Consider the following 23,680-nt stretch of genomic DNA (forward strand, 5'->3'; position numbering starts at 1 on the left):
AATACTGGAATACTCATACAATGGAATACCACGTAACAATGAAAACTACCGCCACCTGCTACAACATGGATAACCTCCCATACAGAACACTGACAGAAAGAAGCTGGACCCAACAGAATACATATTGAATGATTCCATTTACGTTAAGTTAAAAACCGGATAAAACTAATCTATGATGTAAGAAGTCAGGCAGTGATTATCTCTGCAAATCATGGCAGAGAGAATAATTGGGGAGGAATGTGAGGGAATCTTCTGGAGAGCTAGTAATAATGTTTATTTCTCAACCTGGCACTGGTAACATGGATATGTTCACTCTAATAATTCATCGCATTCTACATTTATGATTTATGTATTTTTCTACATGCATGAATAAATTTTTTAAAATAAATACTGAGCAGAAGAAACAGCATATGTGAAGGCTCTGAGATCAGAAATCATTTGGTACATTTGGAACTAGAAGGCCAAAGTGGCTGGAACACAGAAACCAAGAGGCAAAACAGTCTTAAGACTGAAGAGGGAGGCAGGGACTCAATGATTTAATGTAGATCATTTTAAAGAGCTTGGATTTTAACTTCAGTGGTCAACCATGAAAGGGTCTTAGGGAAACAATATGATCTAAATTGTGTTTTTAAGAAGACTGGAGAGTGGGTAAGGGAAGTGGAAACAGGGAGATCAGTTAAGGAGGCTATAGTAATGGTCCATGAAAGGGATTACAGTGGCTAGACAGTGGTAGAGCCAGCTAAAATGGTGAACTGCATGGATTCTCAATGAAATTAGAAGGTTGAGTACACTGGACATGGTAGTAGAGTGAGAATGTGTGAAGCTGGAGAGAAGGAGGTATAGAGGATGATTCTTCACTTCTGGTTTAAACAACAAGGTGGATGGATTGCAATACACTAAGATAAGGAAGACTGAAGGAAGAGCAGGCTTGATAGGAGTGCAGAGATCGATGTGACTATCAACCTAGTATCTATTCCAAACTTTCCATACTGTGTGGTCACCATTCAGGCTGGGGTATCATGGAAACCCAGACAATGATAGTAATTTCTACCTTATTTTACTAATCATCAGCCCAATCCAAATTGCCTATGATATCTCTACAGCCGCAGCAGTTGAATCAGGAAAGGACACAAAACTCAATTTGATCCAGCGCAGGGGAAGTGCATGTTCCTTTTGTGGGTTCCAGTCCATTCTCTCAGTTGAAAAAAGCTGGATTTCAATTGTGTCATCCAAAATAAGTAATTATTCTACCCAGCTCTGTATCAGTCCCACACAGCTTTGCAACATCTACAAATCTGGTAACTATACTTTCCATCCATTCTCCAAGAGAATGATGAAATCATTCAACAAGATAAGCCAAAGACATAGACCCAATGTTGACCAAGGACAGACCACTAATGAGCACTACTGTACAATTAGCTAGTAATTTACTTAATTTTAAGATTCATTCTTCCTATACTTCACACAAGGTTCATAGGATTAAAAGACTTTGTTTATCTGCATAAGGACTCAACAGACTACAGCTTCCTATGAACAGAATGAAACACAACCCATAATAAATATTTACTGGTAAGAGCTAGTTTATATAAGTAAACAAACTTTATATATAAAGTAATATAAGAAAACGATAATAAAATGGAAACGAATGTTTTAATAAGCCTAACATTCAACATAGAGAAATATTTAATGTTTAAGCCAATAATTTAATCAGTATTTTCTTTCTTCTTTCCTTTCCTTTCCCTTACTCCCTTCCTTTCCCTTCCTTTTCCTCCTTCCCTCCCTTTCTCTCTCTCTTTCCTGACTTAGTTATCTCAAAATCATCCAGGCATCTAAAGAGCATATCTTTCAACCTAAACTAAAAGAGTAATTATATAGTGTCCAATTGACCAACAAGTTAACCCATCTCCTCAAATGCCACATTTACTCACAATAATGTGACTAGCTCAGTGGCTGTGAAATGCACTCCAATGTAAACACGTACTTATGTAACACAATAAGAGGAACAACAGCTTACCCTTGCAAACTCTATTTTAGTAGAAAAAGATAAAACACAAATTCTTATTTACAACCATTAAAAAACTCAAGCAGATTTAAATTGCCACCAATAAAAGTATAATATTCAATTTTTAAAGCTGTATCTCCTTTTGGCACTCTAATTACAAAGCTAACCCCAAATGCACTAGGCTACCCTACTTATGTTTCTTTCAAAAACAGTTTAAACATAACTAAGTGATAAAATCCACTGATTCAGACTTTACCACCTCAGAATTGTTGAAAATGTTGGTACTAGATGCAAAGAAAAGCTATACTATTTAAATTGCTACCCATTACCATTGGCTCATATTTTTTCAGCTATAGGGTATTTGAAAAAGTCTTTACATCATTTTAATTGTGGTTGGGCACAGAACCCTAGGTGTACAGTTTTGTTTTCTTCTTCTTTCAGTACTTTCAAGATGTTGGGTCTATATCTACTGGCTCGGATTGTTTCTGAAGAAAATTCTATCATTATTCATATGTCTTCTTTCTTCAGTACATATGTCCTTTTTTCTTGATCTGTTTTTAAGATTTCTCTCCATATCACTGGTTTTAAGCAATTTGATAATGTATTTGGGTGCAGTTTGCTTCATGTTTCTTCTGCTTGGGGTTCATTTAGCTTCTTGGATCTGTGGATTTATAGTTTCCATCAAATTTGGAAAACTGTCAACTGTTATTTCTTCAAGTATTTTTTTGCTTCAACCCCCTCTTTCTAGGATTCCAATTACACACATATATTGGCCATATGAGGTTGTTTCCCAGCCCACTGATGGCTCTGTTTATCGATTTTAGTCTTTTCTCTGTTTCATTTTGAGTAGTTTCAATTATTATGCCTTCAAATTCACCAATCATTTATTATGCAGTGTCTTATCTATTAATCACTATCAGTGTATTTTTTTCATTTCAGTTATTTTTATTTCCATTTGATTTAGGTCTTTCACATTTTTCATGTCTCTCTTTTTTTTTAAGATTTATTTATTTATTTATTTATTTATGATTAGAGAGAGAACACAGAGGGAGAGGGAGAAGCGAACTCCCCGCTGAGCAGAGAGCCTGACACGGGGCTCGATCCCAGGACCCTGAGATCACCACCTGAGCAGAAGGTAGATGCCCAGGGGTGCCTGGGTGGCTCAGATGGTTAAGCGTCTGCCTTCGGCTCAGGTCATGATGCCAGGGTCCTGGGATCGAGTCCCGCATCGGGCTCCCTGCTCCTTGGGAGCCTGCTTCTCCCGCTGCCTCTCTCTCTCTCTCTGTCTCTCTCTCTGTCTCTCATGAATAAATAAATAAAATCTTTAAAAAAAAAAAAAAAAGAAGGTAGATGCCCAACCAACTGAGTCACCCAGGCGCCTCCATGTCTCTCCTTAACCTGTTTACTCTTTCCTCTACTTCCTGGACATATGGAGTATATTTACAATAGCTGTTATAATATCCTTGTTTATTAATTTTTTTTGAGAGTGTGCACATGAGCCAGTGGGAGGGGAAGAGGGAGAGGGAGAGAGAATTTTAAGCAGATTCCATGTTCAGGGCAGAGCCCAATGTGGGGCTCAATCTCATGACCCTGAGATCATGACCTGAGCTGAAATCAAGAGTTGGACACTTAGCTGACCAAGCCACCCAAGAGCCTCTCCTTGTTTTAATTTTAACATCTGTTTCTACAGATTGACTTTTCTCCTCATTATGGGGTGTGTTTTCCTGTTTCTTTGCATGTATGGCAATTTTTAATTGAATGCCAGACATTATGAATTTGTTATACAGAGTTAAATGCTGGATATATGGATATATATTTTGTATTCCTGTATTCTTAAACTTTGTTCTAGGATACAGTGCAGTTTTTTAGAAATTAGGTTATTTGGAAACAGTCTGATTCCTTTGGGTCTTGCTTTTTAAGCTTTGTCAGATAGGACCACAGAAGCCTTTCGTTTAGGGCTACTCCGTCCTACTACTGAAGCAATATACCCTTCTGAGTTTTCAACCCAATTCCCAGAGTACTATAATATTTCTCCTTTCTGGCTGCAGACAACTTAACTATTCCCAGCCCTGGATGAAGTCCAGGAATTTTTCTTCCTGCTCCTTTTTGGTGGTTCTTTCCCTGCCTTGGGTAGGTTCCTTACATACGAGCAGTGATCAGTACTCAGCTGAAATCTCATGCGTTACCTTCTGCACATCTCTGAAACTCTCTGTGCAGCTGCTTCCTCTTTGGTACTATTCCTGAGAGTTCTCATTGCCTTGGCTTCCACAAATTCCCTACTCCGTGTCCTCAACTCAGGGAGACTGCCAGGCTTTCTTTGGGTGCATCTCCCTGCTACTGCAGCCCAGAAGCACTTAAGGTAATAAGCAGAGTGATCAGCTAGAGCAATCCTAAGGTTCACTCCTTTGTTTCCCTTCCCTCAAGGATCAGTGTCTCGTGCCACCTATTGTTCAATGTCTGAAAATTGTTTATTTTATTTGTTTCCTTGTTGTTATGTAAAGTGAGAGGGTTCCTATTATACCATCATGGTCAGAAGCAAAAAATCCTGTTATAGTCTTATACTAAATTTTATAAGACAAGTTAGAACATCTGGCAGACCTAAAATTATATAGTAAAGTCACATAATGGTATTTTACTGTTCAATGACAGACACACTGTGCTTCACCTTTTATTTTCTCATAGAAAAGTTAAGTGGCAGAGAAAGGAAAGCACTTAGGAACTACTAGTTTGGCCCTACATTAAGAAGCTAATCCTGCTACCTGGCCCAGGAGTGAAAAGTTAGGTTAATTTTTTTTTTTTTAAAGCATAGATATTTAAGTTGCTGTTTACTTTCTTTTCTATCAAATAGAACATTCCAAAAATTACTTACAAAAAGAAAATGAATTTTTGCAAGCCTAACACAAAGTGATATGTAACAAGTCTAAATTTCATCATTCTGTGCAGAAAAAGTCAACTATAAAAAGGCCCTTCTTCCCTCAACTTGAATTTTTTTCTTAAAAAGAGACAGGATACTGCAACTTATCTAAAGGGCAATCATGCTGACTGTCAGCATTTGGCAATTAAAAAAAAAAAAACAAACAAAAAAACTATACACACTGCTTGTCATCACCACCTACTACACTTGTTATCCAAAATTTTAGAACCTGACATTTAACTTGGCTCAGCAAAACAACTATGTTTTTAATGACCTAACTCTAAATCAAATCATGTTCCCTCTTGAATATATTAATAGTTTGTAGGCAAAAACACAGCAAGTTTAATACTTCCCTCATGAGAAAAGGCTACCAATTTCACTCTTAACTTTAAAGTCTTCTACTGGCATCCCCTTGTTTTCGCTCTTCATTCCCGGACCCCAAAATAATAACCACCACCCTCACAGCAACACAATCATTAAAGTAAAAAATCAAATGGTAAGATTATGTCATTAGAGCAGTTATTTTATCTCTCCAAGCCTCAGTTTTCACATCTGTGAAATGGAGATGAAAGCACAACCCAGAGAATTCAATGAAGTAAAGGATGTCTAATGCCACATCTCCCTCAACTGTAGGCTGAGAATAAACTCCCATAAGAGCTGCAGGAGACTTTTAATTGAAAGAAACACAGAGATACTCAACAGATGTTGTATTGCCCAAACTATTAGCTTGAGGTAGTTCAGAGTTTTCACCTTAGACTGCAGTACATTCCTTTGATGGTATCATATCTTTGTAAAGCTGGGTTTCCAGTAGTTGCTGTGATAAAAAGCAAGTACCACTCCAAAAATCAATGTGGAACAGGAAATGAGGGTGGAGTTGTCCAGTCTGAGTCTAAGGTTTGAAAAGCTGTTCAATGCTCAACAGGCACATACATATCCCATTAGTAAATAACTTATGAAGGAAATAAATTATTTTCCATTTACTTGCCTTATTTTTTCAAATGGCTAGTAGAGTTGTTAAGACAGACATATTTAACGTTTGGACCTAATTACTTAATAAACGGAACTGTGGCCTAGGGGTGCTGTGAAAAACTTAATGAGACACCATGAAACAATAAAGTTTTGGGACTTCTGACTTAATGCTGTGACTGGTAGAGGAAACTTCCAGGAAATGGCAACTGCTATTTCATTATTATTAACTCCTTTACAGTGTGCAGTTTCAATAGAAAAGGCAGTGTAATCCACATTCTGTGACAAAGATCTCCAGAATGTTGTTCTACAGTTTTATGGCTCCTATTTCCATAAAGAAAAAATTAGGTAAATGAAGAAACTCAGGTGGACAACCTGGGGTGAAACCAGGTCCAGAGTATAGTGATATGGCCTTGCTGTCTAGTAAGGAGATGATTTGAGTCCTAACTGACTTGAGTTGGAAAGCCTGAAAATAATCTTACCACTAAACGGATGGAAGCAATTAATCCTTACTTCTATCCTAGCATATACGGAAAAGAGCAAGAGCTCTAATATTAAGAGTTAGGAATTTGTATCAGCACTTTCCTTCCCCTCTTTTAAATTGGTGACCCATAACTTCTGTTTTTAGAATCATCCTTCATTTCCCATGTGTTGACCATCTCTTCCCTTCATTTTCTACTTAGGGTACAATTATGAAGTAAATTATTTACCTCTGCTGAAGCACGAGATGGGTTGAAAAATAATGGGACAGCTTGTGAATTTAATGCATGTGTCGGTCAGACTGGCTACTTGTTCTTCTCCTGTCATCGTCTTTTTGTGGGTGTTAACTATAGAAAGACAAGGAAAACTGAACCTGACACAAAACTGGTAATGTCTTTTTTAATCTCCTATTAGTTTCCAAGAAAAAACACGTAGTGTTATAACTTGCTGACCACCACACTTCCTGCTTACACTGGTCCAAACACAGTATACTAGTCAGAGAGAATCCACTTGCTACACTGAACCACTGCTCCACAGACATCAAAGTTCAGTTTAATTAAATAGTTTTCTGGACTGATAATTTTTATCCCTTTTATATTGGCAGTTCGGTCAAACAGCAATTCTTTAAAAGATAAAAAAGAAAGTTTTATAGAAAAAGGTACTGTACTTTCAAACACAGAATACTCTATTTTTGTCAACTTTGTAAGGTTTAGGTTAATCTCCCCCCTCCCCGCCCATGGCACTAAGTTAGCCATTTATTCACTAAGTGTGAGTAAAACACTGTAGTAAGCACTAGAGATACAAAGATTACTAAGACATGGGTCTTTTCCTCAAAGAGTACAACGCCCGGACACAGAAGTTCCACATAACCTGAAAGCGCTATATCAAAAGTGCTCAGGGATCATTAGCACTTGGTTCAGGCTGAAGGTTTCAAGAAAACTAGTTATTAGCCCAATAACAGTCAATAATAGCATTAAAATTCTGGAAACGTGGTTACTTTGGATAAAATTTGCAAGCTAAGAAAGTTATCCCATAATCTATCCTAGAAAGGCCGATATAAATTATGCTCAGAATGATCATCCCAACTTAATTACATCAGAATCTCTAGGGAGCTGGAGCCCAGGCAACAGTATTTATAACCCCCCACCCAGTGATTACACGATGTGCATACAAGGCTGAAAACCACTGGCTCACTAATTGATTAAGTCATTTTATCATGACTGATTTAAGTTTAGAAGCCTAGCAACATACAGATTCCTGAGGCTAGATTAGTAGACAAGATTAGTAGACACTCAGGCTCTACAAAGATCCATGATCTGAAACTGTTTTTACTGTGTTTTCACTTGCACCTTATTTTTTGTTATGTGCTAATAATACAAATATAAGGTTTCATGTTGGGTATCTCATGGCACTTCTGGCATAAGCCAAGAAAATTAAGTGACTGTCAATCCTCAATGATATGTACTGCCTAAGATGTCTCATTTTTTAAACTTTCAAAGCCAGGACAACTGAGGCCTGTAGAAATCATAAACATTCAGTGTATGACTGAGTCCTGCAAGGGTCACTTTTACCATTTACTTTCAAAAAGAACATCTGCACATAACCATGTTGAGAACCAAAAACCAGCATATAAAAAGGGTTTATCCTGTGATATGACTGAGTTCTAGACAAATAAAGAAGAGACAAGAGTGAGATGGAGTGGGTGGGTGGGGCAGATTCTCAGAAAGGAAGACTTGAGCGAGAATGAGAGGCTTGGACTGGAAAGATAGAGAAAAGCATTCTAGCAGTCATTAAAGAAGAGGGTGTAACAGGAACAGCATGATGAAGGGGAGAAAACTCATGGTACTTTGGGAAAGGACTGAGGAAACACAAGAGTCTCCTTAAAGGAGACCAATATCCACACTGGACAAACAGGGTGGGGCCAAGTTATGGAAGACCTTGATGGACAGGTTGAGGACTTTAAACTTAATCTGACTGAAAAATGGGGTTACACTTTGGTTTAATATCGAACATGATTTGAGAAGATTCTTCTTGCAGATTAATAAGCAGAATGCCTTGAGATTCAAGGGGCTGGGATTGTTGAAGAAAAAAAGAACACTTCAGTATCTTCCAAACACAGCTCCCTGAATACAACAGGCATTTAAGAAATGTGAGATTTTAAAAATGAACACTACAGCACAATATGCACGTTGGTATTGCTCCCAAATGAATGTCAAATTAATTTTAGAAGTCAAAGGATTTATAAAAAGATCTGTTAGTTCTTAATATTTTAAGTTATTACTGTAAAGCTTATTATAGGAAAGCTAACAACATATCCAAAAAATTATACATCCATTTGTGCTATTTTTACTAAGAAAGACAATATTCAATTTTTTTCTCCTGAAAGAACTGCTTTATGCGTCTAAATCTAATGAAAATAAATACAGTCAATAAATGTTAAGACAGTATTTTTAATATTTTTTCCTTAAAATAAATGTTAATGCCAAAATGCATGGTTTAGGGAGCTTGCCTTTTTAACCATTATTTGGCATAAAAGAGAGCTGTTGAAGGTTTGGAAGTATGATTATCCTTAGGTTTCGTACCTGAAAGGAAAATATAGCAGTGATCCTAATAACTGGGTAATGCATACTGTGTATGCATGTGACTCCCTATTATTACCAGTAGCCACAATTGTAGAAACATTTAAAATTTAGACAAGTTACAAAATCAGGTAATATCACGAAAAAAACCGCAAGCAGCTAAAAAATATTTCACAACTAAACCAAACCATTTCCCCCCAGATATTTTTAATTAAGAATTCATCAGTATAAGAACTGTATTTGTAGTATGAAAAAATAGACTATGCAAATTAATATTATAGCAAGATATATTTCAGTTTATTTAAATATAAAAAACAGTTTGAATTAAGTCCATACTAAGTATAACCCACTTTATTAATACTTGTTTCTTAGAACACAAATAGCTCTTCCTGCTCACTCAAACCATGTTACTATATGTACCAAAAATATATACATTTCTTATACATTACACTTTGCTTAAGCCTTTTCATTATGTCACTACCCTTTTTCTCAATCAGGATAAAATTTTACTATTTTAGATTATTAACATCAGATTAGCATTTTAACAGGCTAATATTCTGTATGTAAAGTTAGGGTCTTATGTATGCTCTTCACTTACTGAATCTGAAGAAAGTTTAACAGCTTAAAATATCTAGGAGCTTATATTTGTAAGTATGACTTTTTTTTTTTAAAGGTTTATTTATCTGAGAGAGAGAGAGAGAGAGAGCCCGCACACAATCTTAAGCAGACTCCACGCTGAGCGCAGAGTCCAACAAGGGCTTGATCTCACAACCCTAAGACCATGACCTGAGCCAAAATCAAGAGTTGAATGCTTACTGACTGCGTCACCCAGGCACCCCTGTTAAGTATGACTTTCAAACGCTATTTTTAATTCATAAAATATGACCAGTAGCTAAACTGATGCTAACAAAGCAAAAACATGACAAAAAACAAGTAGTTATCACTAAAAAGCCTTTAAAAACACAATCACATTTCAAATAACTCAAGCTGGAGTTATCTGCCAAAATCTTAAGACTAAGCAAGAAAATTAATATTCAAATTAATATTTTTATTTTTAACTTCATCCCAGAAAATAACCTAGACCATTCTAATCTACTATTTTGCTTGTGGTACAGTAGTCCTTTTCTTTAGATTATCAAGGTAATTTTTTAAAACATATTAATCAATCATATATCTCACATGAAATTTTAGTTTACAATTCTTTTAATAAAAATGTAAGGGCCTCACCATAAGATACTCCAAAAATATCAGATAAATAAGTACTCTTGTAGTTCATTACTGTAACTGATATATAAGAAATCCTGTTCATTACAGTAAAAATGTCAAGCAAGCCTTTATGGGTTTATGTGATGTGATATAAACTGTAACAAGAATTCTTTGGAAAGAAAGGTTTTCTTTTAGGAACAGCCAAAGAACCCAAGAAAGCAAAAACCTATAACCAAACTTGCATTTCCCCCGCACCCCCAAAAGAAACCTGCAGCAGGGGGCAGAAGAGAAAATGGAAGTTTAAAATAAGGTTTGATGAAAAGAAAAAAAAACATAATCTGCTTCAGGAAATACAGTGAAGGGGTTGTCAGGGTCTTCTCTAAAGAATGGTTGAATCTGAACGGTTTCAAATCAAAACAGAGCCGCGATCAGGTGGGCTATGACAGATGACTTACAAAGCACAGCTACAGCCCCAGACTCGAACATGAGACATTCCTCCTTATGCCTAGTTTCCACTATGAGACTGAAAGGTGGGGGATCCAATTTGTGATAGATCCGAAATCCTTTGCTGAACGCCATTCTCCTTTCTTCGGAGGCAGCCCTGTGAAAACCAAGCAAAGCAAATGAAGCTAACGTTTCCTTCTGCAGCAAGGACTGCAAGGCATCCAGAAGTCCCTCCCTGCCAGGTTTTGATGGGGGGTGGGGTGGAAGAAAAGGGAGCTCAGGGAGAGAATGGTTTATTCCAAAAGATAAGCCGTCACTTAATTTTACCAAAAGGCCAGGGGAAAAGCTACCAATTCTCACGGCAAGGCAACATAAGGTTTAATTACTCTAAGTCCACGAACGGTTTGGTTAAGATGAGTTTCCCGTTTACTTTATGTTTACCAAAAAGGAAAGATTTTGCGCGTATTTCGTTCGGAGTTGTTTATCAGCTTCCTGCTTCAGGATTTGTCACTACGCTGAAAGGGGACAGATTCGGAAACTTCAAACCGTTCCTTGGCCGGGGAAGGAGAGGAGGTGGGAGGGAAGGTTAACGAGCCTGCTTCAAAGCTCCTTAGGGGGCAGGAGGAGGGAAAGGATTATCCGACACGAATGGCTCTCCGAGGGCGGCAGCGAAGGGCAAGGGAAGCGGCACAGGTTACCGCCGGCTTGGGGCACGGCAGGCGGGAGCCCGTAAATATGAATGGCCACCCGGGAAGACTCACGCTACGGACCCGACCGGGGCTCTCGGGGGTCCCGGACAGCCGACCGCCCGGGAAAGCGGCTCCTTCCCAGGGGGACGAAGCCGCCTAGCCGCCCAATCCCTCCATTATGCGCCAGAGGCGATGACCCGGCGCCCAGACCGACTTGGTTCCTCTCCCGCGGACAGGCTGACAGCCGCTGTCACCACAGCCCCCGGCCCGACGCAGCGCCGCACGACCCCTAGTCTCCTCACAACCCCGCCCGCCCTCCCGAGCCAGGGCTGCCCACGGTCGCCCCTCACCGTTCCCGCCCAGGCTGCGGCGAGGAAGGTTGCTCAGGAAGAGTCCGCCCGCGCGCCCGGCTGCCGGTGGGTCTGGCCGCAGCCGCTCCCCGCTCCCCGCCCCCCGCCGGCTTGCTCACCTCTTCCTCCGGCTCCTCCTCCTCCTTCTCCCGCAGCCGCCGCCGCCACAGCCGCCGGAAGCGTCACTTCCTCTCCAGCAGGCCCATCTCTTCCGCATTGCGCCGAGGCCGGGGGCGGAAGGTCCGCCCCTCGGGGGAAAAGGCGGGGCGTCAGGAGGCGGGCCCCGCCCACTCCGAGCCTCCTTTCGGGTCCGAAATGGTAGGCTGCCTGCGGGCCTCCAAGCGTAGCGACCTGCGCCTCACTCAGGCGGCCTGTGGGCCAGGCCGCAGCTACAGGTCCGACCGCTGGGGAAGCGGGGACGAGGAGAATCGGCCTCCCCGGTCCCCTCGCGTGGGCTTTTCAGACCTTACCAACCCTCCCCGTGGGCGCCAGGGAGGGGCTCTGGGGAAAAGCTTTGGGGACCGGGCACTGATACGTGCCCAAGATGGGTGTCGGGACCACCCCCTGCCGCCCCAGGCGGCCTGACGGGCGGGGGGAGGGCTCGGGACGGCCAGCACGCCCGGCCATCCGGGCGGCTCCCGAAGAGCTGTCCATGGTGTCTCCCCGCGAACAGCGCCCAGTTCCTGTTCTGAGCATCTGGGTAGGTAGCGGGAGAAAACCAAATGCCTGCTTTGGAGCAACTCTCTTGGCTGTCGTTTCTTCTGGAGTGTTCCAGAGCTCTCAGGAACACTATAGGAAAGAGTGCTCAGCTGTACATATGCTGGAGAATCGGAAGTCACAAACCCGGACCTCAAGACTGAGTTGAAACATGGCTGTACGGAGGTAGCTATGGTTGGCCCTGAAGGGCGAATAGCTTTTGTCAACCATGGAATTTAATAACTAAAGGCGTCTAACCCTCTCATCTTCTCATTTTTCAACAAATCATGCTACGTGGCTAATATTAGTGTGTCCCACGGACTTTTCCTTCTCTTTCCACTTAATAGACCTAAATATGGGAATGAAGTCAAAACCAAGAGGGCCAAAAGGAATTGAAATCCTGAAGAAACCGTTTCTGCTTGCCTTCGTTTTTTACCTCTTCCTCTTCTTGCTTTTATTTTAGCAGCGAAAGCAGAATTTAAATTTGTTATAGCGCACAAAATCATTTCCCCCTCTGGGCCCTGTCATGTGGCTTGATTTAACATTTCTTCATCCATTTTAGAGAAGCTGGACCCACCCTGGTTTCAGGATACTAAAGTAGCTATCATTCACTAGAAGAGAAGCCTTTTCTTTCCTAGGAGATATGCAAAGACACATTTAGTTCTGAGAACTGGAAAGGATTTCTCATTTAGTACTATTTACTTAGAAAAAGGTGTTTTGCTCTTAGTAGTGGTTACTGACAGCAGCCTCAGAATTAAACTTATATTAAGATTCTCTGCTGGACTGTGGTTGCTTCCCACCTCCCCCCCCCCCCAAAGAATCCATTTCAATTAGAGATTGCATTTGACAGAGGAAGTAAATGGGAGTGGGTGGGAATGGAAATTTTATTTGCCTATTCAGTTATAATGGCTCTCTAGCCCTGAAGGAATGCCAGATGTATGTACCAGAAAAACATATGGAAGGATATTGCTCCAGGAGAGATGTTGATGTTACTGAATACTTTGCTTGGGAGTTGCTTTTTATGTCAGCTGAGACCCAGGAAAGATAAGTTGTTAAAAATTACTCAGTTTCAAGTGGAATTGGAACCTGAGACCAAACTTGCCCGCCCCTAACCTAAGATCACTTCCACCATGGCTGTCTGAGGCCACATGGGGAACCCCTCCTTCTCAGAGTGTCATTTATGGGTGTTGGGCTCTTCTAGAAGCAGGTGTTCTGCCTATTTCTGGTTTCCTTTGATTTTGGATTAAGGAGATTAAGGTCAAAGTTTTTTGGTTCTGGGTTGAATTGCTGTTTCTTTCTTCAGAATGAATGGGGGGCGGGGGGGGAGATGGTAAGCGGGACTCTTATTCCTAGAGCTGTCCGAAGGCCAGGACTTTTCCAAATCCTTTCAAAATAGATCATTTTAGTCATGAAATAAGCACATGCCCAGGGGTTGAAAACACAAGGGCCATTTTACTAGTGATTTTATAAAATGTTAGTCCTTCTTTTTCTTGTCCCTCTTTACTAATTATACTTATTACAGCACATGAAAAATAGCTGGACAAATTTTCATCAGATTTGAAGAGTGTGGGGAGGGGTGGGTGGCTGACTTAAAATACATGTTAAGTGGTATACACAAACTTCTTACTGAGGTCTTAAGGGCCCACAGAGATGTGCTGACACCTTCTTGACCCTTGAAAATGAGCAGTGAGGCCTATGGTAGGCTGAAAAAATTGCACATCCTCATCCCTGGAACATGTGAATGTTAATTTATGGGGAAAACAAGTCTTTGGTGATGAGACTGAGTTAAAGGTTTTGAGATTATTTTGCACTATCTGGGTAGGCCCTAAATGCAATCACAACTGTCCTTATAGGGTAGCAGAGAAATTAGACACACACACACACACAGAGGCAATGTGAAGACAGAGGTAGAGACTGAAGCGGTGTGGCCACCAGCCAAAGAATGTCAGCAGCTACCTCTAGAAGCCACCAGAGAGAGCAGGAAGGATTCTTCCCTAGAGCCTTTGGAGGATCATGGCCTTGCCACCATCTTGATTTTGAACTTCTGAATCCCAGAACTGTGAGAGAATTTCTATTGTTTGAAATTACCCAGTTTGTAATAATTTGTTACAACAGCCACAGACAATCAAGTCTTATGTGTCTTCCCATCAGCAAACAGTCCCAGATAGATGATTCAAATATGAACTTCAATAGCTTCAACAAATCGAAGGCAAACACCCAGAGTTTTAAATGTTGATTTTTGACCAAATTATTTCTCCTATGGGCAATTCTACCGAGTTAAAATATGCACTCACCATTTCTATAAGTCAAAAATACTCATATAGGGACTATAAATGGCTCAATTTAATAGTATGTTCCCAGTACACTATAGCTAGGGTTTATTAATTTGAATGATTATTCTAATAACCGTTTTTAAAACTATACCATGTTACATGACTACGAATTTTGACAGATGTCTAAAATATGAATTAATAGTAGGGTCTACTTTTCCTTATAGCCTGAATTTTATCAAAAATACTAGAAAATGCTTGGCAAACTTGGGGAATATTAAAAGCCTGATCCAGTTATCTTTAACAGGCTCTTGTTCAGGTTACATAGACTAGAGCTATATCAGGATTTGCAGAGAGCTACTATTATATAGAAAGGGATGGCTCCTGAGAGGCAACACAACAAGTTCCAAATAGCATAGCTATTTGCTTTGAATAAGTTGTAGTAATCAATGAAGAACAAGATTTTAAATCGGAAAAATGGAAACTGTATATGTAGAAAATATAGTAAGCTTGGGAGCAGAATCATTGTGAAAATAAAATCAAGCAAAAAACTTCAAAGATTGAAAAATTGCTCACACATACCATAGGAAAGGCCATTACCCCTGTGATGAACAGGGAACTTTTGTGTGCCAAAAAATTTTCATTTGGAATAACAGACCAACTCAAGGGAGCTCAAGTGAAGGGGTTTGTTTTAATGACACACAAGGATTTTCATGGAAACCAAAGGACCTGAGCAATAGCAGGGCTCAGCCTCACTGAGATGAGAGCTGGAAGGTGTTCAACGGTCAACCCAGCTCTTCATCCCTAAGCAACAGGTGTCTCTGGAATTTCAACACCTAAGGCTACATGTGAAAAAAGGTAAGTTTTCATGGGCAAAGTGTTTTTGTAAAGTAGCTTAAAATGGCTTCTACAGGATTTATCAAATCTTTCACCTTTCACCATGTGTTTTGAATCAGCAAGCATAGGATATAAAGTATTTGTTTCTGAAGATTTTTTTAAGTAAAGGCCCCCAAACTAAGCACCACAGTGTATCTTCCAAGAAATGCTGTGCTAGGCCTTCTCATTGAGCTGGATGATTGTAAGATCCAAGCCCCTGCTGGAGTTAGGGCTGCCAGGGCTAGAGGAAAGCCAGTATAAATTACTGGGGCCTGGAGGTCCAGAAGCAGGCCAGGGGCCAGTCAACATTGCACATCAAAATCAATTCCATAGAACAATTTTTAGCTTGTCTGCCTTTGCCAGGTAGTCTGAAGACCCTCAGCAACTGTGAACCCAGCATCCATACACTTTCCATTTTGGAGGACAATCTCCAAAGCATTTCGGACAACAGCCTTATCAAAGCATAAGGCCTCCCAAACATTCAGACATATTAGATCGTTCTCACTACATGCAGAAGTTCTGATGTTTTAATCGTTCTTATTTTCATTTACTTCAAACGACAGACCAAAATGTTATAATTGGTGAATGGTGAGTCCCTTTACCATATGGACATTATCATGCTAGAGATGAATTCTTGTAACCATATAGAACCACCAGTGTAGCAACTTACACGTTGCATTTTGCAGCTCTACAACATCTGACCATTTTTAGAAGGATTTCATGGTTTCAAGGGAAATTAGCATTTTTTTAAAAATTTAAATCCAACTAATTAGCACATAATGTATTATTAGTTTCAGAGGTGGAGTTCAGTGATTCATGAGTTGTATATAACACCCACTGCTCATTACTGCCCTCCTTAATGCCCATCATCCGGTTACCCCATACCCCCACCCAGAAATTAGCATTTAAAACAAAATGAGGCACTTGTCAAAACTCACGGAACTGTATGCACTTAAATTTAAGAAGGTAAACTTTAATGTCTATAAATCATACCTTAATAAACCTGGCTTTAAAGAAACTAGAGAACTTTACATTTTAGGGTACTCTCATCAAGAGGAAGGTGCTCACTGTGAGGTTGTGCAATCTGGGGCCAATTCTGGGTGACGAGATTAGCATCACCGCAGGCAACCATGGCTCAAATCAACTGAAGCCCTCTTGGAGATGACGAGGAACATACTGGAGAGATTAAAAGTTGGTATGGTAGACTTGAAATCGTGCCTCCCCAGGATCTCCCACAAGGAGACCCTGGGCACCACTGACTGAGCACGGTGGGAAGACAAAGGCCAGCTCCTGGAGACCTAAACTCAGAACTGCAACTCTGGGTTGAGGAGTCCCTCTGTTAGCCTTGCTGAGACCTTCTTAGTCTTGCATCTGAGACTTTAATTCCTGCCATCTCTGCTTCAGAGGTCATGCCTGTCTCATGATGATCTCACAGCTCTCAGGCTCTCCCGGCCTCCTCCCTGCTGCTATCTCAGCGACTCCTCTCCAGATGACTGGAACTACTGGGTATTTCTCTTCCTGCTCCCTTCTTTGGCTGAGGGCTGTTCTCTGGGACATTATCTGGTGGATGCTCCAGCCTGCTGCACAGGCCAAGACAAAGTCCTCCGGCAGAGCCACAGGTACCTGCAGGACACCAGCGCATCCACAGGGATATGGGTGGGGCACCATCATGTGCTATAACATAGCCATCAGTCTTTATGACTGTGGTTTCTATTGCCTCAATAAAATAGCTTTCCTTTTCAAACACCCTTCTCACCTATTTTGGAGTTATTTCAGAAGACTGATCCAAAAGGAAAAACTGAAGAAGCAAACCTTTAGCTTCATTAAAATGTTACCCTCTATTTATCTTTTGCCAATTCCCTTCATAAGAAAGGATGTATTTAGCTATTTCAGGAACAAAACTTTTTCCAGTTGAGATAGAACTACTTGTTCTATCTATGTAACTACTTGTTACATCTATGCTGAATTCACCTTATATCAAGGTCCCTGTGTGGTATTCAAACCCATTCCTGAAACAAAAACAGCTTGAGAGATTGCATAGGATAAAGTCTCCCGCTTACTTCAACAGTCCTTAAAAGTAGACACAGGAAAAATCACCAGTCTAATGGGTTTGGAAACACAAATTTAAGGCACACATGATGTGCATATCCTATGTATACATGTTTAAATGTTTTATTCTGTTGAAGTTCTCATTTTAATTCTATTTAGTAGGCTACTATTGTGCAACAGGATGAATATGTAGGGATAAGTAATGTTCCTACAATAAAGATAAAACTGACAATGCACTTAGACTGCATGTCACTGTTATAAATATTATATGACCTGACCAAGGGTATGCACACTGATAGTCTCACACTATGTTAGAGTCATATGAAATGCTCTAAAATCAGTCACCAGCAAAATACAAAAGATCTATTTAAAAATTAATTTAATGCTTGGCTAAAGCTTAATTACATATATAATTATCAAACAATAGTCCTTAATTTCCAAAAAGTTCCTCTTTTGAAAATCACATAATCAGAAAGCATAAACTTTAAAACAAGTTCTTTGAATATTTACAACATGGTATAAACATTATAGAAGACCAAGGATATTAAATTGCCTGGGTGTAGCTAATCAGCAAGGCGTATTCTTTATTGCATATATAACTCACATATGTGGGATTTTAAATAAAATGACAGACTACTAAAATTCAAATGCATGTATTTTTGTAAGCTGGTCAGGGGGTAAAATCATGAATGAGACAGGACAGTCAGCCCAAAACCATGCATTGAGGTTTGTGGGGCTATTTTTTTCCAAAAGTTAAACTTCTATGTTCTTCTCAAAAATCTATGTTGCATATATTATTTAGAGTTCATATTAAACCCACATTTGACTGTAATGCTGATTCAAGGAAGAAAGTTTCCATTCACCCAATGACTAAGTCAACACTCAACTCTCAATTTTAAGGCAGCAAAGCAACTGCTAACCAAAAGGTGATGGACACTTAGTCACTTGCCAGCCCTTTTGTTGCAACAGTGTAGTAATTTCCCTAAAACAATTTGCTACTGAATAATTTTCTGCTGTTAAAAGGCTTACTCTGTAGAAAAACACCACAAATTTCCAGTGTGAAAGTAACTCCATGGTGGTATAAATATATATATGCATAATTACACAATTTACACTGCACACATCGTTTACAGAGGACAATTAACTGAGAGGGTTAATTTGAATGACCATATAAAATAGTTCTGTAAACAAAGTATGACAGGCAGTAAGGAAAACATTAATAGGCTTCCTAGAAATAATATGAATTCCTTTCATTCCAAAGAAATTGCATTTAAGGACACAGTATTGAATATTAATAATGTTCTTTGTATTAAAACAAGAATCAATATTTTACAGTTTAAGAAACTTTACATATATACAAAATTTATACACTGGGAATGGTATTAAAGCAAACAGGCTTTTCAGTCTCACAGATCTATTTTCCTTCAATCAAAGACTTAAATTCTTTCACATTGTGGTCACTTGCAACTGACATAGCATGATCCAGAGCGTGAACACTTGCAAGGAGTTTTACTATCTGTTTTATGTTTTCCCTAAAAAAGAAAAAAATGTAGCAATATCTTATTAATTAATACCAAAGCTTTCAAAGGAAAATTTGTTATTGACTTTATGACCACTTTTGAGGTTTGCAATCAATTTTTTCAAGCACACATTTTTAAAGAAGACAGAAATAAGCAAGTTATAGCAAGTAAAAAAAATAAAATAAATTTGTCCATATAAAACAAAACTTGTATATGTTTAAATGACTAGCCCGGAGACCAAGTATCCACTTTCAAAAACAGAAACACCCCAAAAATCCATTCAGATCAATGATTTTCACTGATAATCTAGAAAGGAAAGAAAGGGTATCTATTGCCAAACTACCTCAGAGCTCTGCCTCCCATTCCCTCCTAAACCAGAGTCCCAGGTCTTTCAGAACATACCTGGAACACAACTGTATATGTGTGTATACATCCCCAATCCATCCACGAATCCAGCATAATCTCCACTTTTCCTAAATTCACTAAGAAAGCATAAGCTGGCTTCCTCTATCACCCCAACTAGCTGTCATTCTGAGTAGTCCTCAAATTTCAGCATACATCAAAATTACCTAGAGGGCTGCTGAAACACAGATCACCAGGTCCCACCCCCAGATTCAAATTCAGTAGGTCTGGGATGGGGCCTGAGAATCTGCATTTCTAACAAAGTTCCCAGGTGATGCTGATGCTGATGATCCAAGGCACCATTTTAAGAATGACTGTTTTAACAGTTTGAACCATGAATGAGAAACAGCACACAATGTGACGTAATTAGCTGTCTCTTCTCAGCAAAATTGTAGCAAGCACCTTTTAGAGAAGGACTTTATTTGTAAAACTTTGTAACCCACATGGAACCTATTTCCTATTTTATGGGCTCTGCACACAGCAAATGCTTATAATAGGCACTGAAGTTCTTTTCTGTAGAAAAGTAAATACCATTTGTTATTTAACTTCCCAACAAAAACAGTCAAGTATATATAAATCAAAGTTTAAAAAGTGAACAGGACTTATCTAGTAAGAAACACCGAGAAGAAATATTAGTGCCAAGAAATAACAACCAACAACAAAGTGACCCACACTAATGAAATTAAAATATAAATCAAAATCACCTGCCAAAGAATTTTACCACTAAAATCTTTACTATCTACTTGATTTTTAACTTTATTCTAAGAGACAGCAAATCTTCTCAAGAAAATAAGGTTTTTTCATGGAAGGGAAATGAGGAAAAAGTTTTGTTAGAGGGGTATGACTGATAGTGTATATTCTGAAAACGGAAACTCTAGACATTAGCAACAATATATGAAACTTAAAAAAAAAAAAAAAGGATAATGGTTCACTTATTCATTCCTTCCTTGCAACCCCTGGTAAAAATTATGTACAAGCTGCTCCCCAAAAATCATGAGTGATGACCTTTAGTCTATGATATGGATACAGGAAAACTCCACACACAGCACTAATGTGCCGAAACTGGCATATAACCTTTAATATACTTAAGTTTCAGTGACCAGCTTTTTGAGGGTTTACATCTATATAATGATCCTCTAGAGGTTAAGATCCATGACATTCTAAGAGCCTGAAATCTCCCCCAATTCTTCAAGGGAGGAGACGGAGAAAACCATGATTCATTCATTTGACTTAGAGCTGGTGCTTACCAGAAGTCCTTCTTAATACTTCATAAATAACACATTGAAAAAAAGATTAGGTAATACTGCCAAAATAAAAAATGATGTGTCTTTTTGGTAGGTTTACCAATACCAAATCAATGCACAATTTAAAGTAAAATATAAACATGACTCTAAGACATTTTAATAATACTAAATGTGACAAAAACTAAAGACTCTAGATCACCATTTCATTGAACAATTACAGAAAATTACCTCGCATTTCTTTTTTCCACATCGGAACATCCGATACTGTTTCTGTAGATTGTATCTGCTAAGTGTACAAGGTATCGACAGAAGTTTTCTAACTGAGAAATAGTTCTTTCTCCTTTCAGGTTCATGAACCACTGCTTTGGGAAACAATTGATTACCTATGAAGAAGAAAGATGTAAAATAAAATAGTTAAAACAAAATAAAGTATCTAAAAGCTGAGCCTAGACAATGGGGATAATGTATGTAACTAGAAGACCTGCTATTGAACTATATATAGCCAATCGCTTTGAAGGGATATTCTTTTAAACCTGACTTTCCACATTAACTATACAAATATACCTGAATATATCTGTATTTTTAACTTCAACAGAGAGGTACTCAAAACAAAAGATAAATAACCTTCAATATTTAAGTAAATTAGGGACATAAAATTGATAATCAAATGCTTCATTTTCCTGTCTTCCAGGAAGCCCTAAATGAACTGAATTTCCTTTTATCAGCAGCTTTTCATATAAAAACATGTGCAGCATAAATACCACACTGTAGCCTCTCCCTATCCTAAACAATTCAGTGAGCAAGTATCCATGCCGGCCCAGAGTGGGGTCAAGAGAACACTGCACCAAGGGTGCAGCTTAGGGCAAGAGCCTAGGCAAGGTGAACAGGGCATGGTGTCAGTACAAAATCCAAGCAAGGTGAGGCTGATTTCATATGGAAGAGGGCAGTGTACTAGCAGGATTCAGTCAAGCGGGCAGAGAAGGCTCCCCACTAAAGAACCCAGGGATGCTTAGAAAAATGGCTGATTCCAAGCAAGTAGAAGATAAGCCCGGAACATCATGTGCCAGAAAGCAAGAAAGTGCTCCCCCAAAATGAGATGACATGTTACAAGGTCACAGAGGTCAACTTGAAGGGACTCAAATAAAATCTGGGACAGTTCCTGCCAAAGATACAGAATCTGAATCCAACCATGAAAATATCCAACAAACCCAAATTGAGGGATATTCTGCAAAACAGCTAGCCCATCATCTTTAAAAGTGTCAAGGTTTTGTAACAGTCAGGGAAAGACAAGAACTCTTCCAGATTAAAGGAGACTAAGGAAGACATGATAATTAAATGCCAAGAATGATCTGGGAACTTCTCTCACCAAGGATGTGATATTATTGACATAACTGACAAAACCTGAAGGGTCTCAAAGCTTAGATGACAGTAATAGATAAGTTGATGGTTACACTGTAATTATGTATAAGAACAGCCATGTTTATAGGAAACAGACATGAAAGTATTTGGGGCAGGGGAGTATCATGTTAGAGACTTACTCTGACATGGCTGAGGGAAAAAACTTTGTATTGTACTTGCAAATTTTAATTTTATAATTATTTCAAAAAATATTTTTAAAAAAGAGAAACTGGGAGTGTCTGGCTGGCTCACTTGGTAGAGCATATGACTCTTGATTTAAGGGTGGTAAGCTCGAGCCCCACGTTGGATACAGAGATTACTTAAGAATAAAATCTTTAAAAAAAATAATATAAAAAAGATGAAACTCTGTAACTCCCATAAAGTAGAAAACAAAATAAAAATTATTTCTTAAATGAGAAAGAGACTATTGTTGTAATAACATTCAAAATAGCATTTCATCCAACTTTTAAAAATGTATTATTTTGAAATTAAAACTTTTATTAATACCTACCAAATAATGATATAATAGATGGATAGAATGATAGATACAAATGTTACAGGATACATGTTTATGTAAAAAATGCTGAGGGGGTTCAGAACCACCTGGGAGGCAAACTGATTGTCAACATTACACCAAGGTCAGTAATCGTTTTCATAAAATTCTAAAATCTCTCTTCAAATAAAGGAAACTTAATCCATTTTAATTTACATGCTTTAAAAACTATAGTATGTGTCATTTAACTCACATTTTGGGCTTTTTTGATGCTGTCATCTCCATATTCTGAATTCTGAAAAGCCATGAGAATGTATCTATTTAATAAACCGTCTATTGACAACTCCTGAAGAGTTTTATTCGAGAAAATGCCATACCACTGAAGAAAATTCCCTAATAGCTAGAAAGAGAAAAGAAAATTATTTTCTCTCAGACTGAGATACAATTAACACATAACACTGTATAAGGTGTACAACATAATGATTTGATCTAAGTATATATTGTGAAATGATCACCACAGTTAGTATCCCTCACCTAACTACATTTTTTCCCTCGTGATGAGAACTTTTAAGATCTACTCTCTTAGCAACTTTATACAACACGTTATTATTACCTACAGTCACCATGTTGTACATTACACACAGAATTATTTTATCCTGTAACTGGAAGTGTGTACTTTTGACCCCTTTCACCTAGTCCCCCCACCCTGGACTCCCCACTTCTGGCCACCATGCATCAGATCTCTGTTTCTAGAAGTCTGGCTTTTTTATAAAAAGAAAAACTATTCCAAGGCTTTGTTAAACAACTAAATTAAGCCAAAGAAAATAGTTACAGAGTAAAACACTTTATGAAATAAAGTGGACCATGTCTTGCCAAAGTACTAATTAACAGGGTCCAAATGTTGCCTCAAATGACTGAGAATTTGAATTTTAAGCTTTAATTAATTAAAATTAACTAATTAAGACATAAATAGCCACACGGGGCTAGTGGCTACTTTATAGACCAGTACAAAAACAGAACATCTTCCATCATAATAGAAAGTACTACCGGGCAAGTGCTGATCCTTCGATAAATGTCCTTCATTCAAAATCATGCTTAAGTG

The 23,680-nt window shown here is 38.8% G+C and overlaps 2 protein-coding genes across 22 annotated transcripts in view; both read right to left on the reverse strand.

Annotated features, from left to right (window-relative positions):
* The window catches only part of SYNJ1 (synaptojanin 1), an 88,070-nt gene extending 76,210 nt beyond the window's left edge, over positions 1–11,860 (reverse strand). For 12 of the 21 annotated variants that reach the window (XM_027584501.1, XM_027584502.1, XM_027584509.1 and 9 more), the window contains exons 1-3: positions 11,750–11,860; positions 10,603–10,748; positions 6,593–6,709 (exon numbers count right to left, since the gene is read on the reverse strand). In XM_027584501.1, coding sequence (XP_027440302.1) covers positions 6,593–6,709; positions 10,603–10,748; positions 11,750–11,847 — 361 coding nt within the window. In that variant the 5' untranslated portion in view covers positions 11,848–11,860. The other 9 variants (XM_027584511.1, XM_027584508.1, XM_027584512.1 and 6 more) reach the window with 3 other exon arrangements.
* A 6,023-nt stretch (positions 11,861–17,883) lies between these two features.
* PAXBP1 (PAX3 and PAX7 binding protein 1) overlaps positions 17,884–23,680 on the reverse strand; it is a 33,166-nt gene continuing 27,369 nt past the window's right edge. Inside the window, exons 16-18 of the mRNA XM_027584276.2 lie at positions 22,832–22,978; positions 20,916–21,070; positions 17,884–19,053 (exon numbers count right to left, since the gene is read on the reverse strand). Coding sequence (XP_027440077.1) covers positions 18,936–19,053; positions 20,916–21,070; positions 22,832–22,978 — 420 coding nt within the window. The 3' untranslated portion in view covers positions 17,884–18,935. The remainder of the gene's footprint in view (positions 19,054–20,915; positions 21,071–22,831; positions 22,979–23,680) is intronic.

This window comes from Zalophus californianus, chromosome 1 (assembly GCF_009762305.2).
Source record: "Zalophus californianus isolate mZalCal1 chromosome 1, mZalCal1.pri.v2, whole genome shotgun sequence".
NCBI lineage: Eukaryota > Metazoa > Chordata > Mammalia > Carnivora > Otariidae > Zalophus > Zalophus californianus.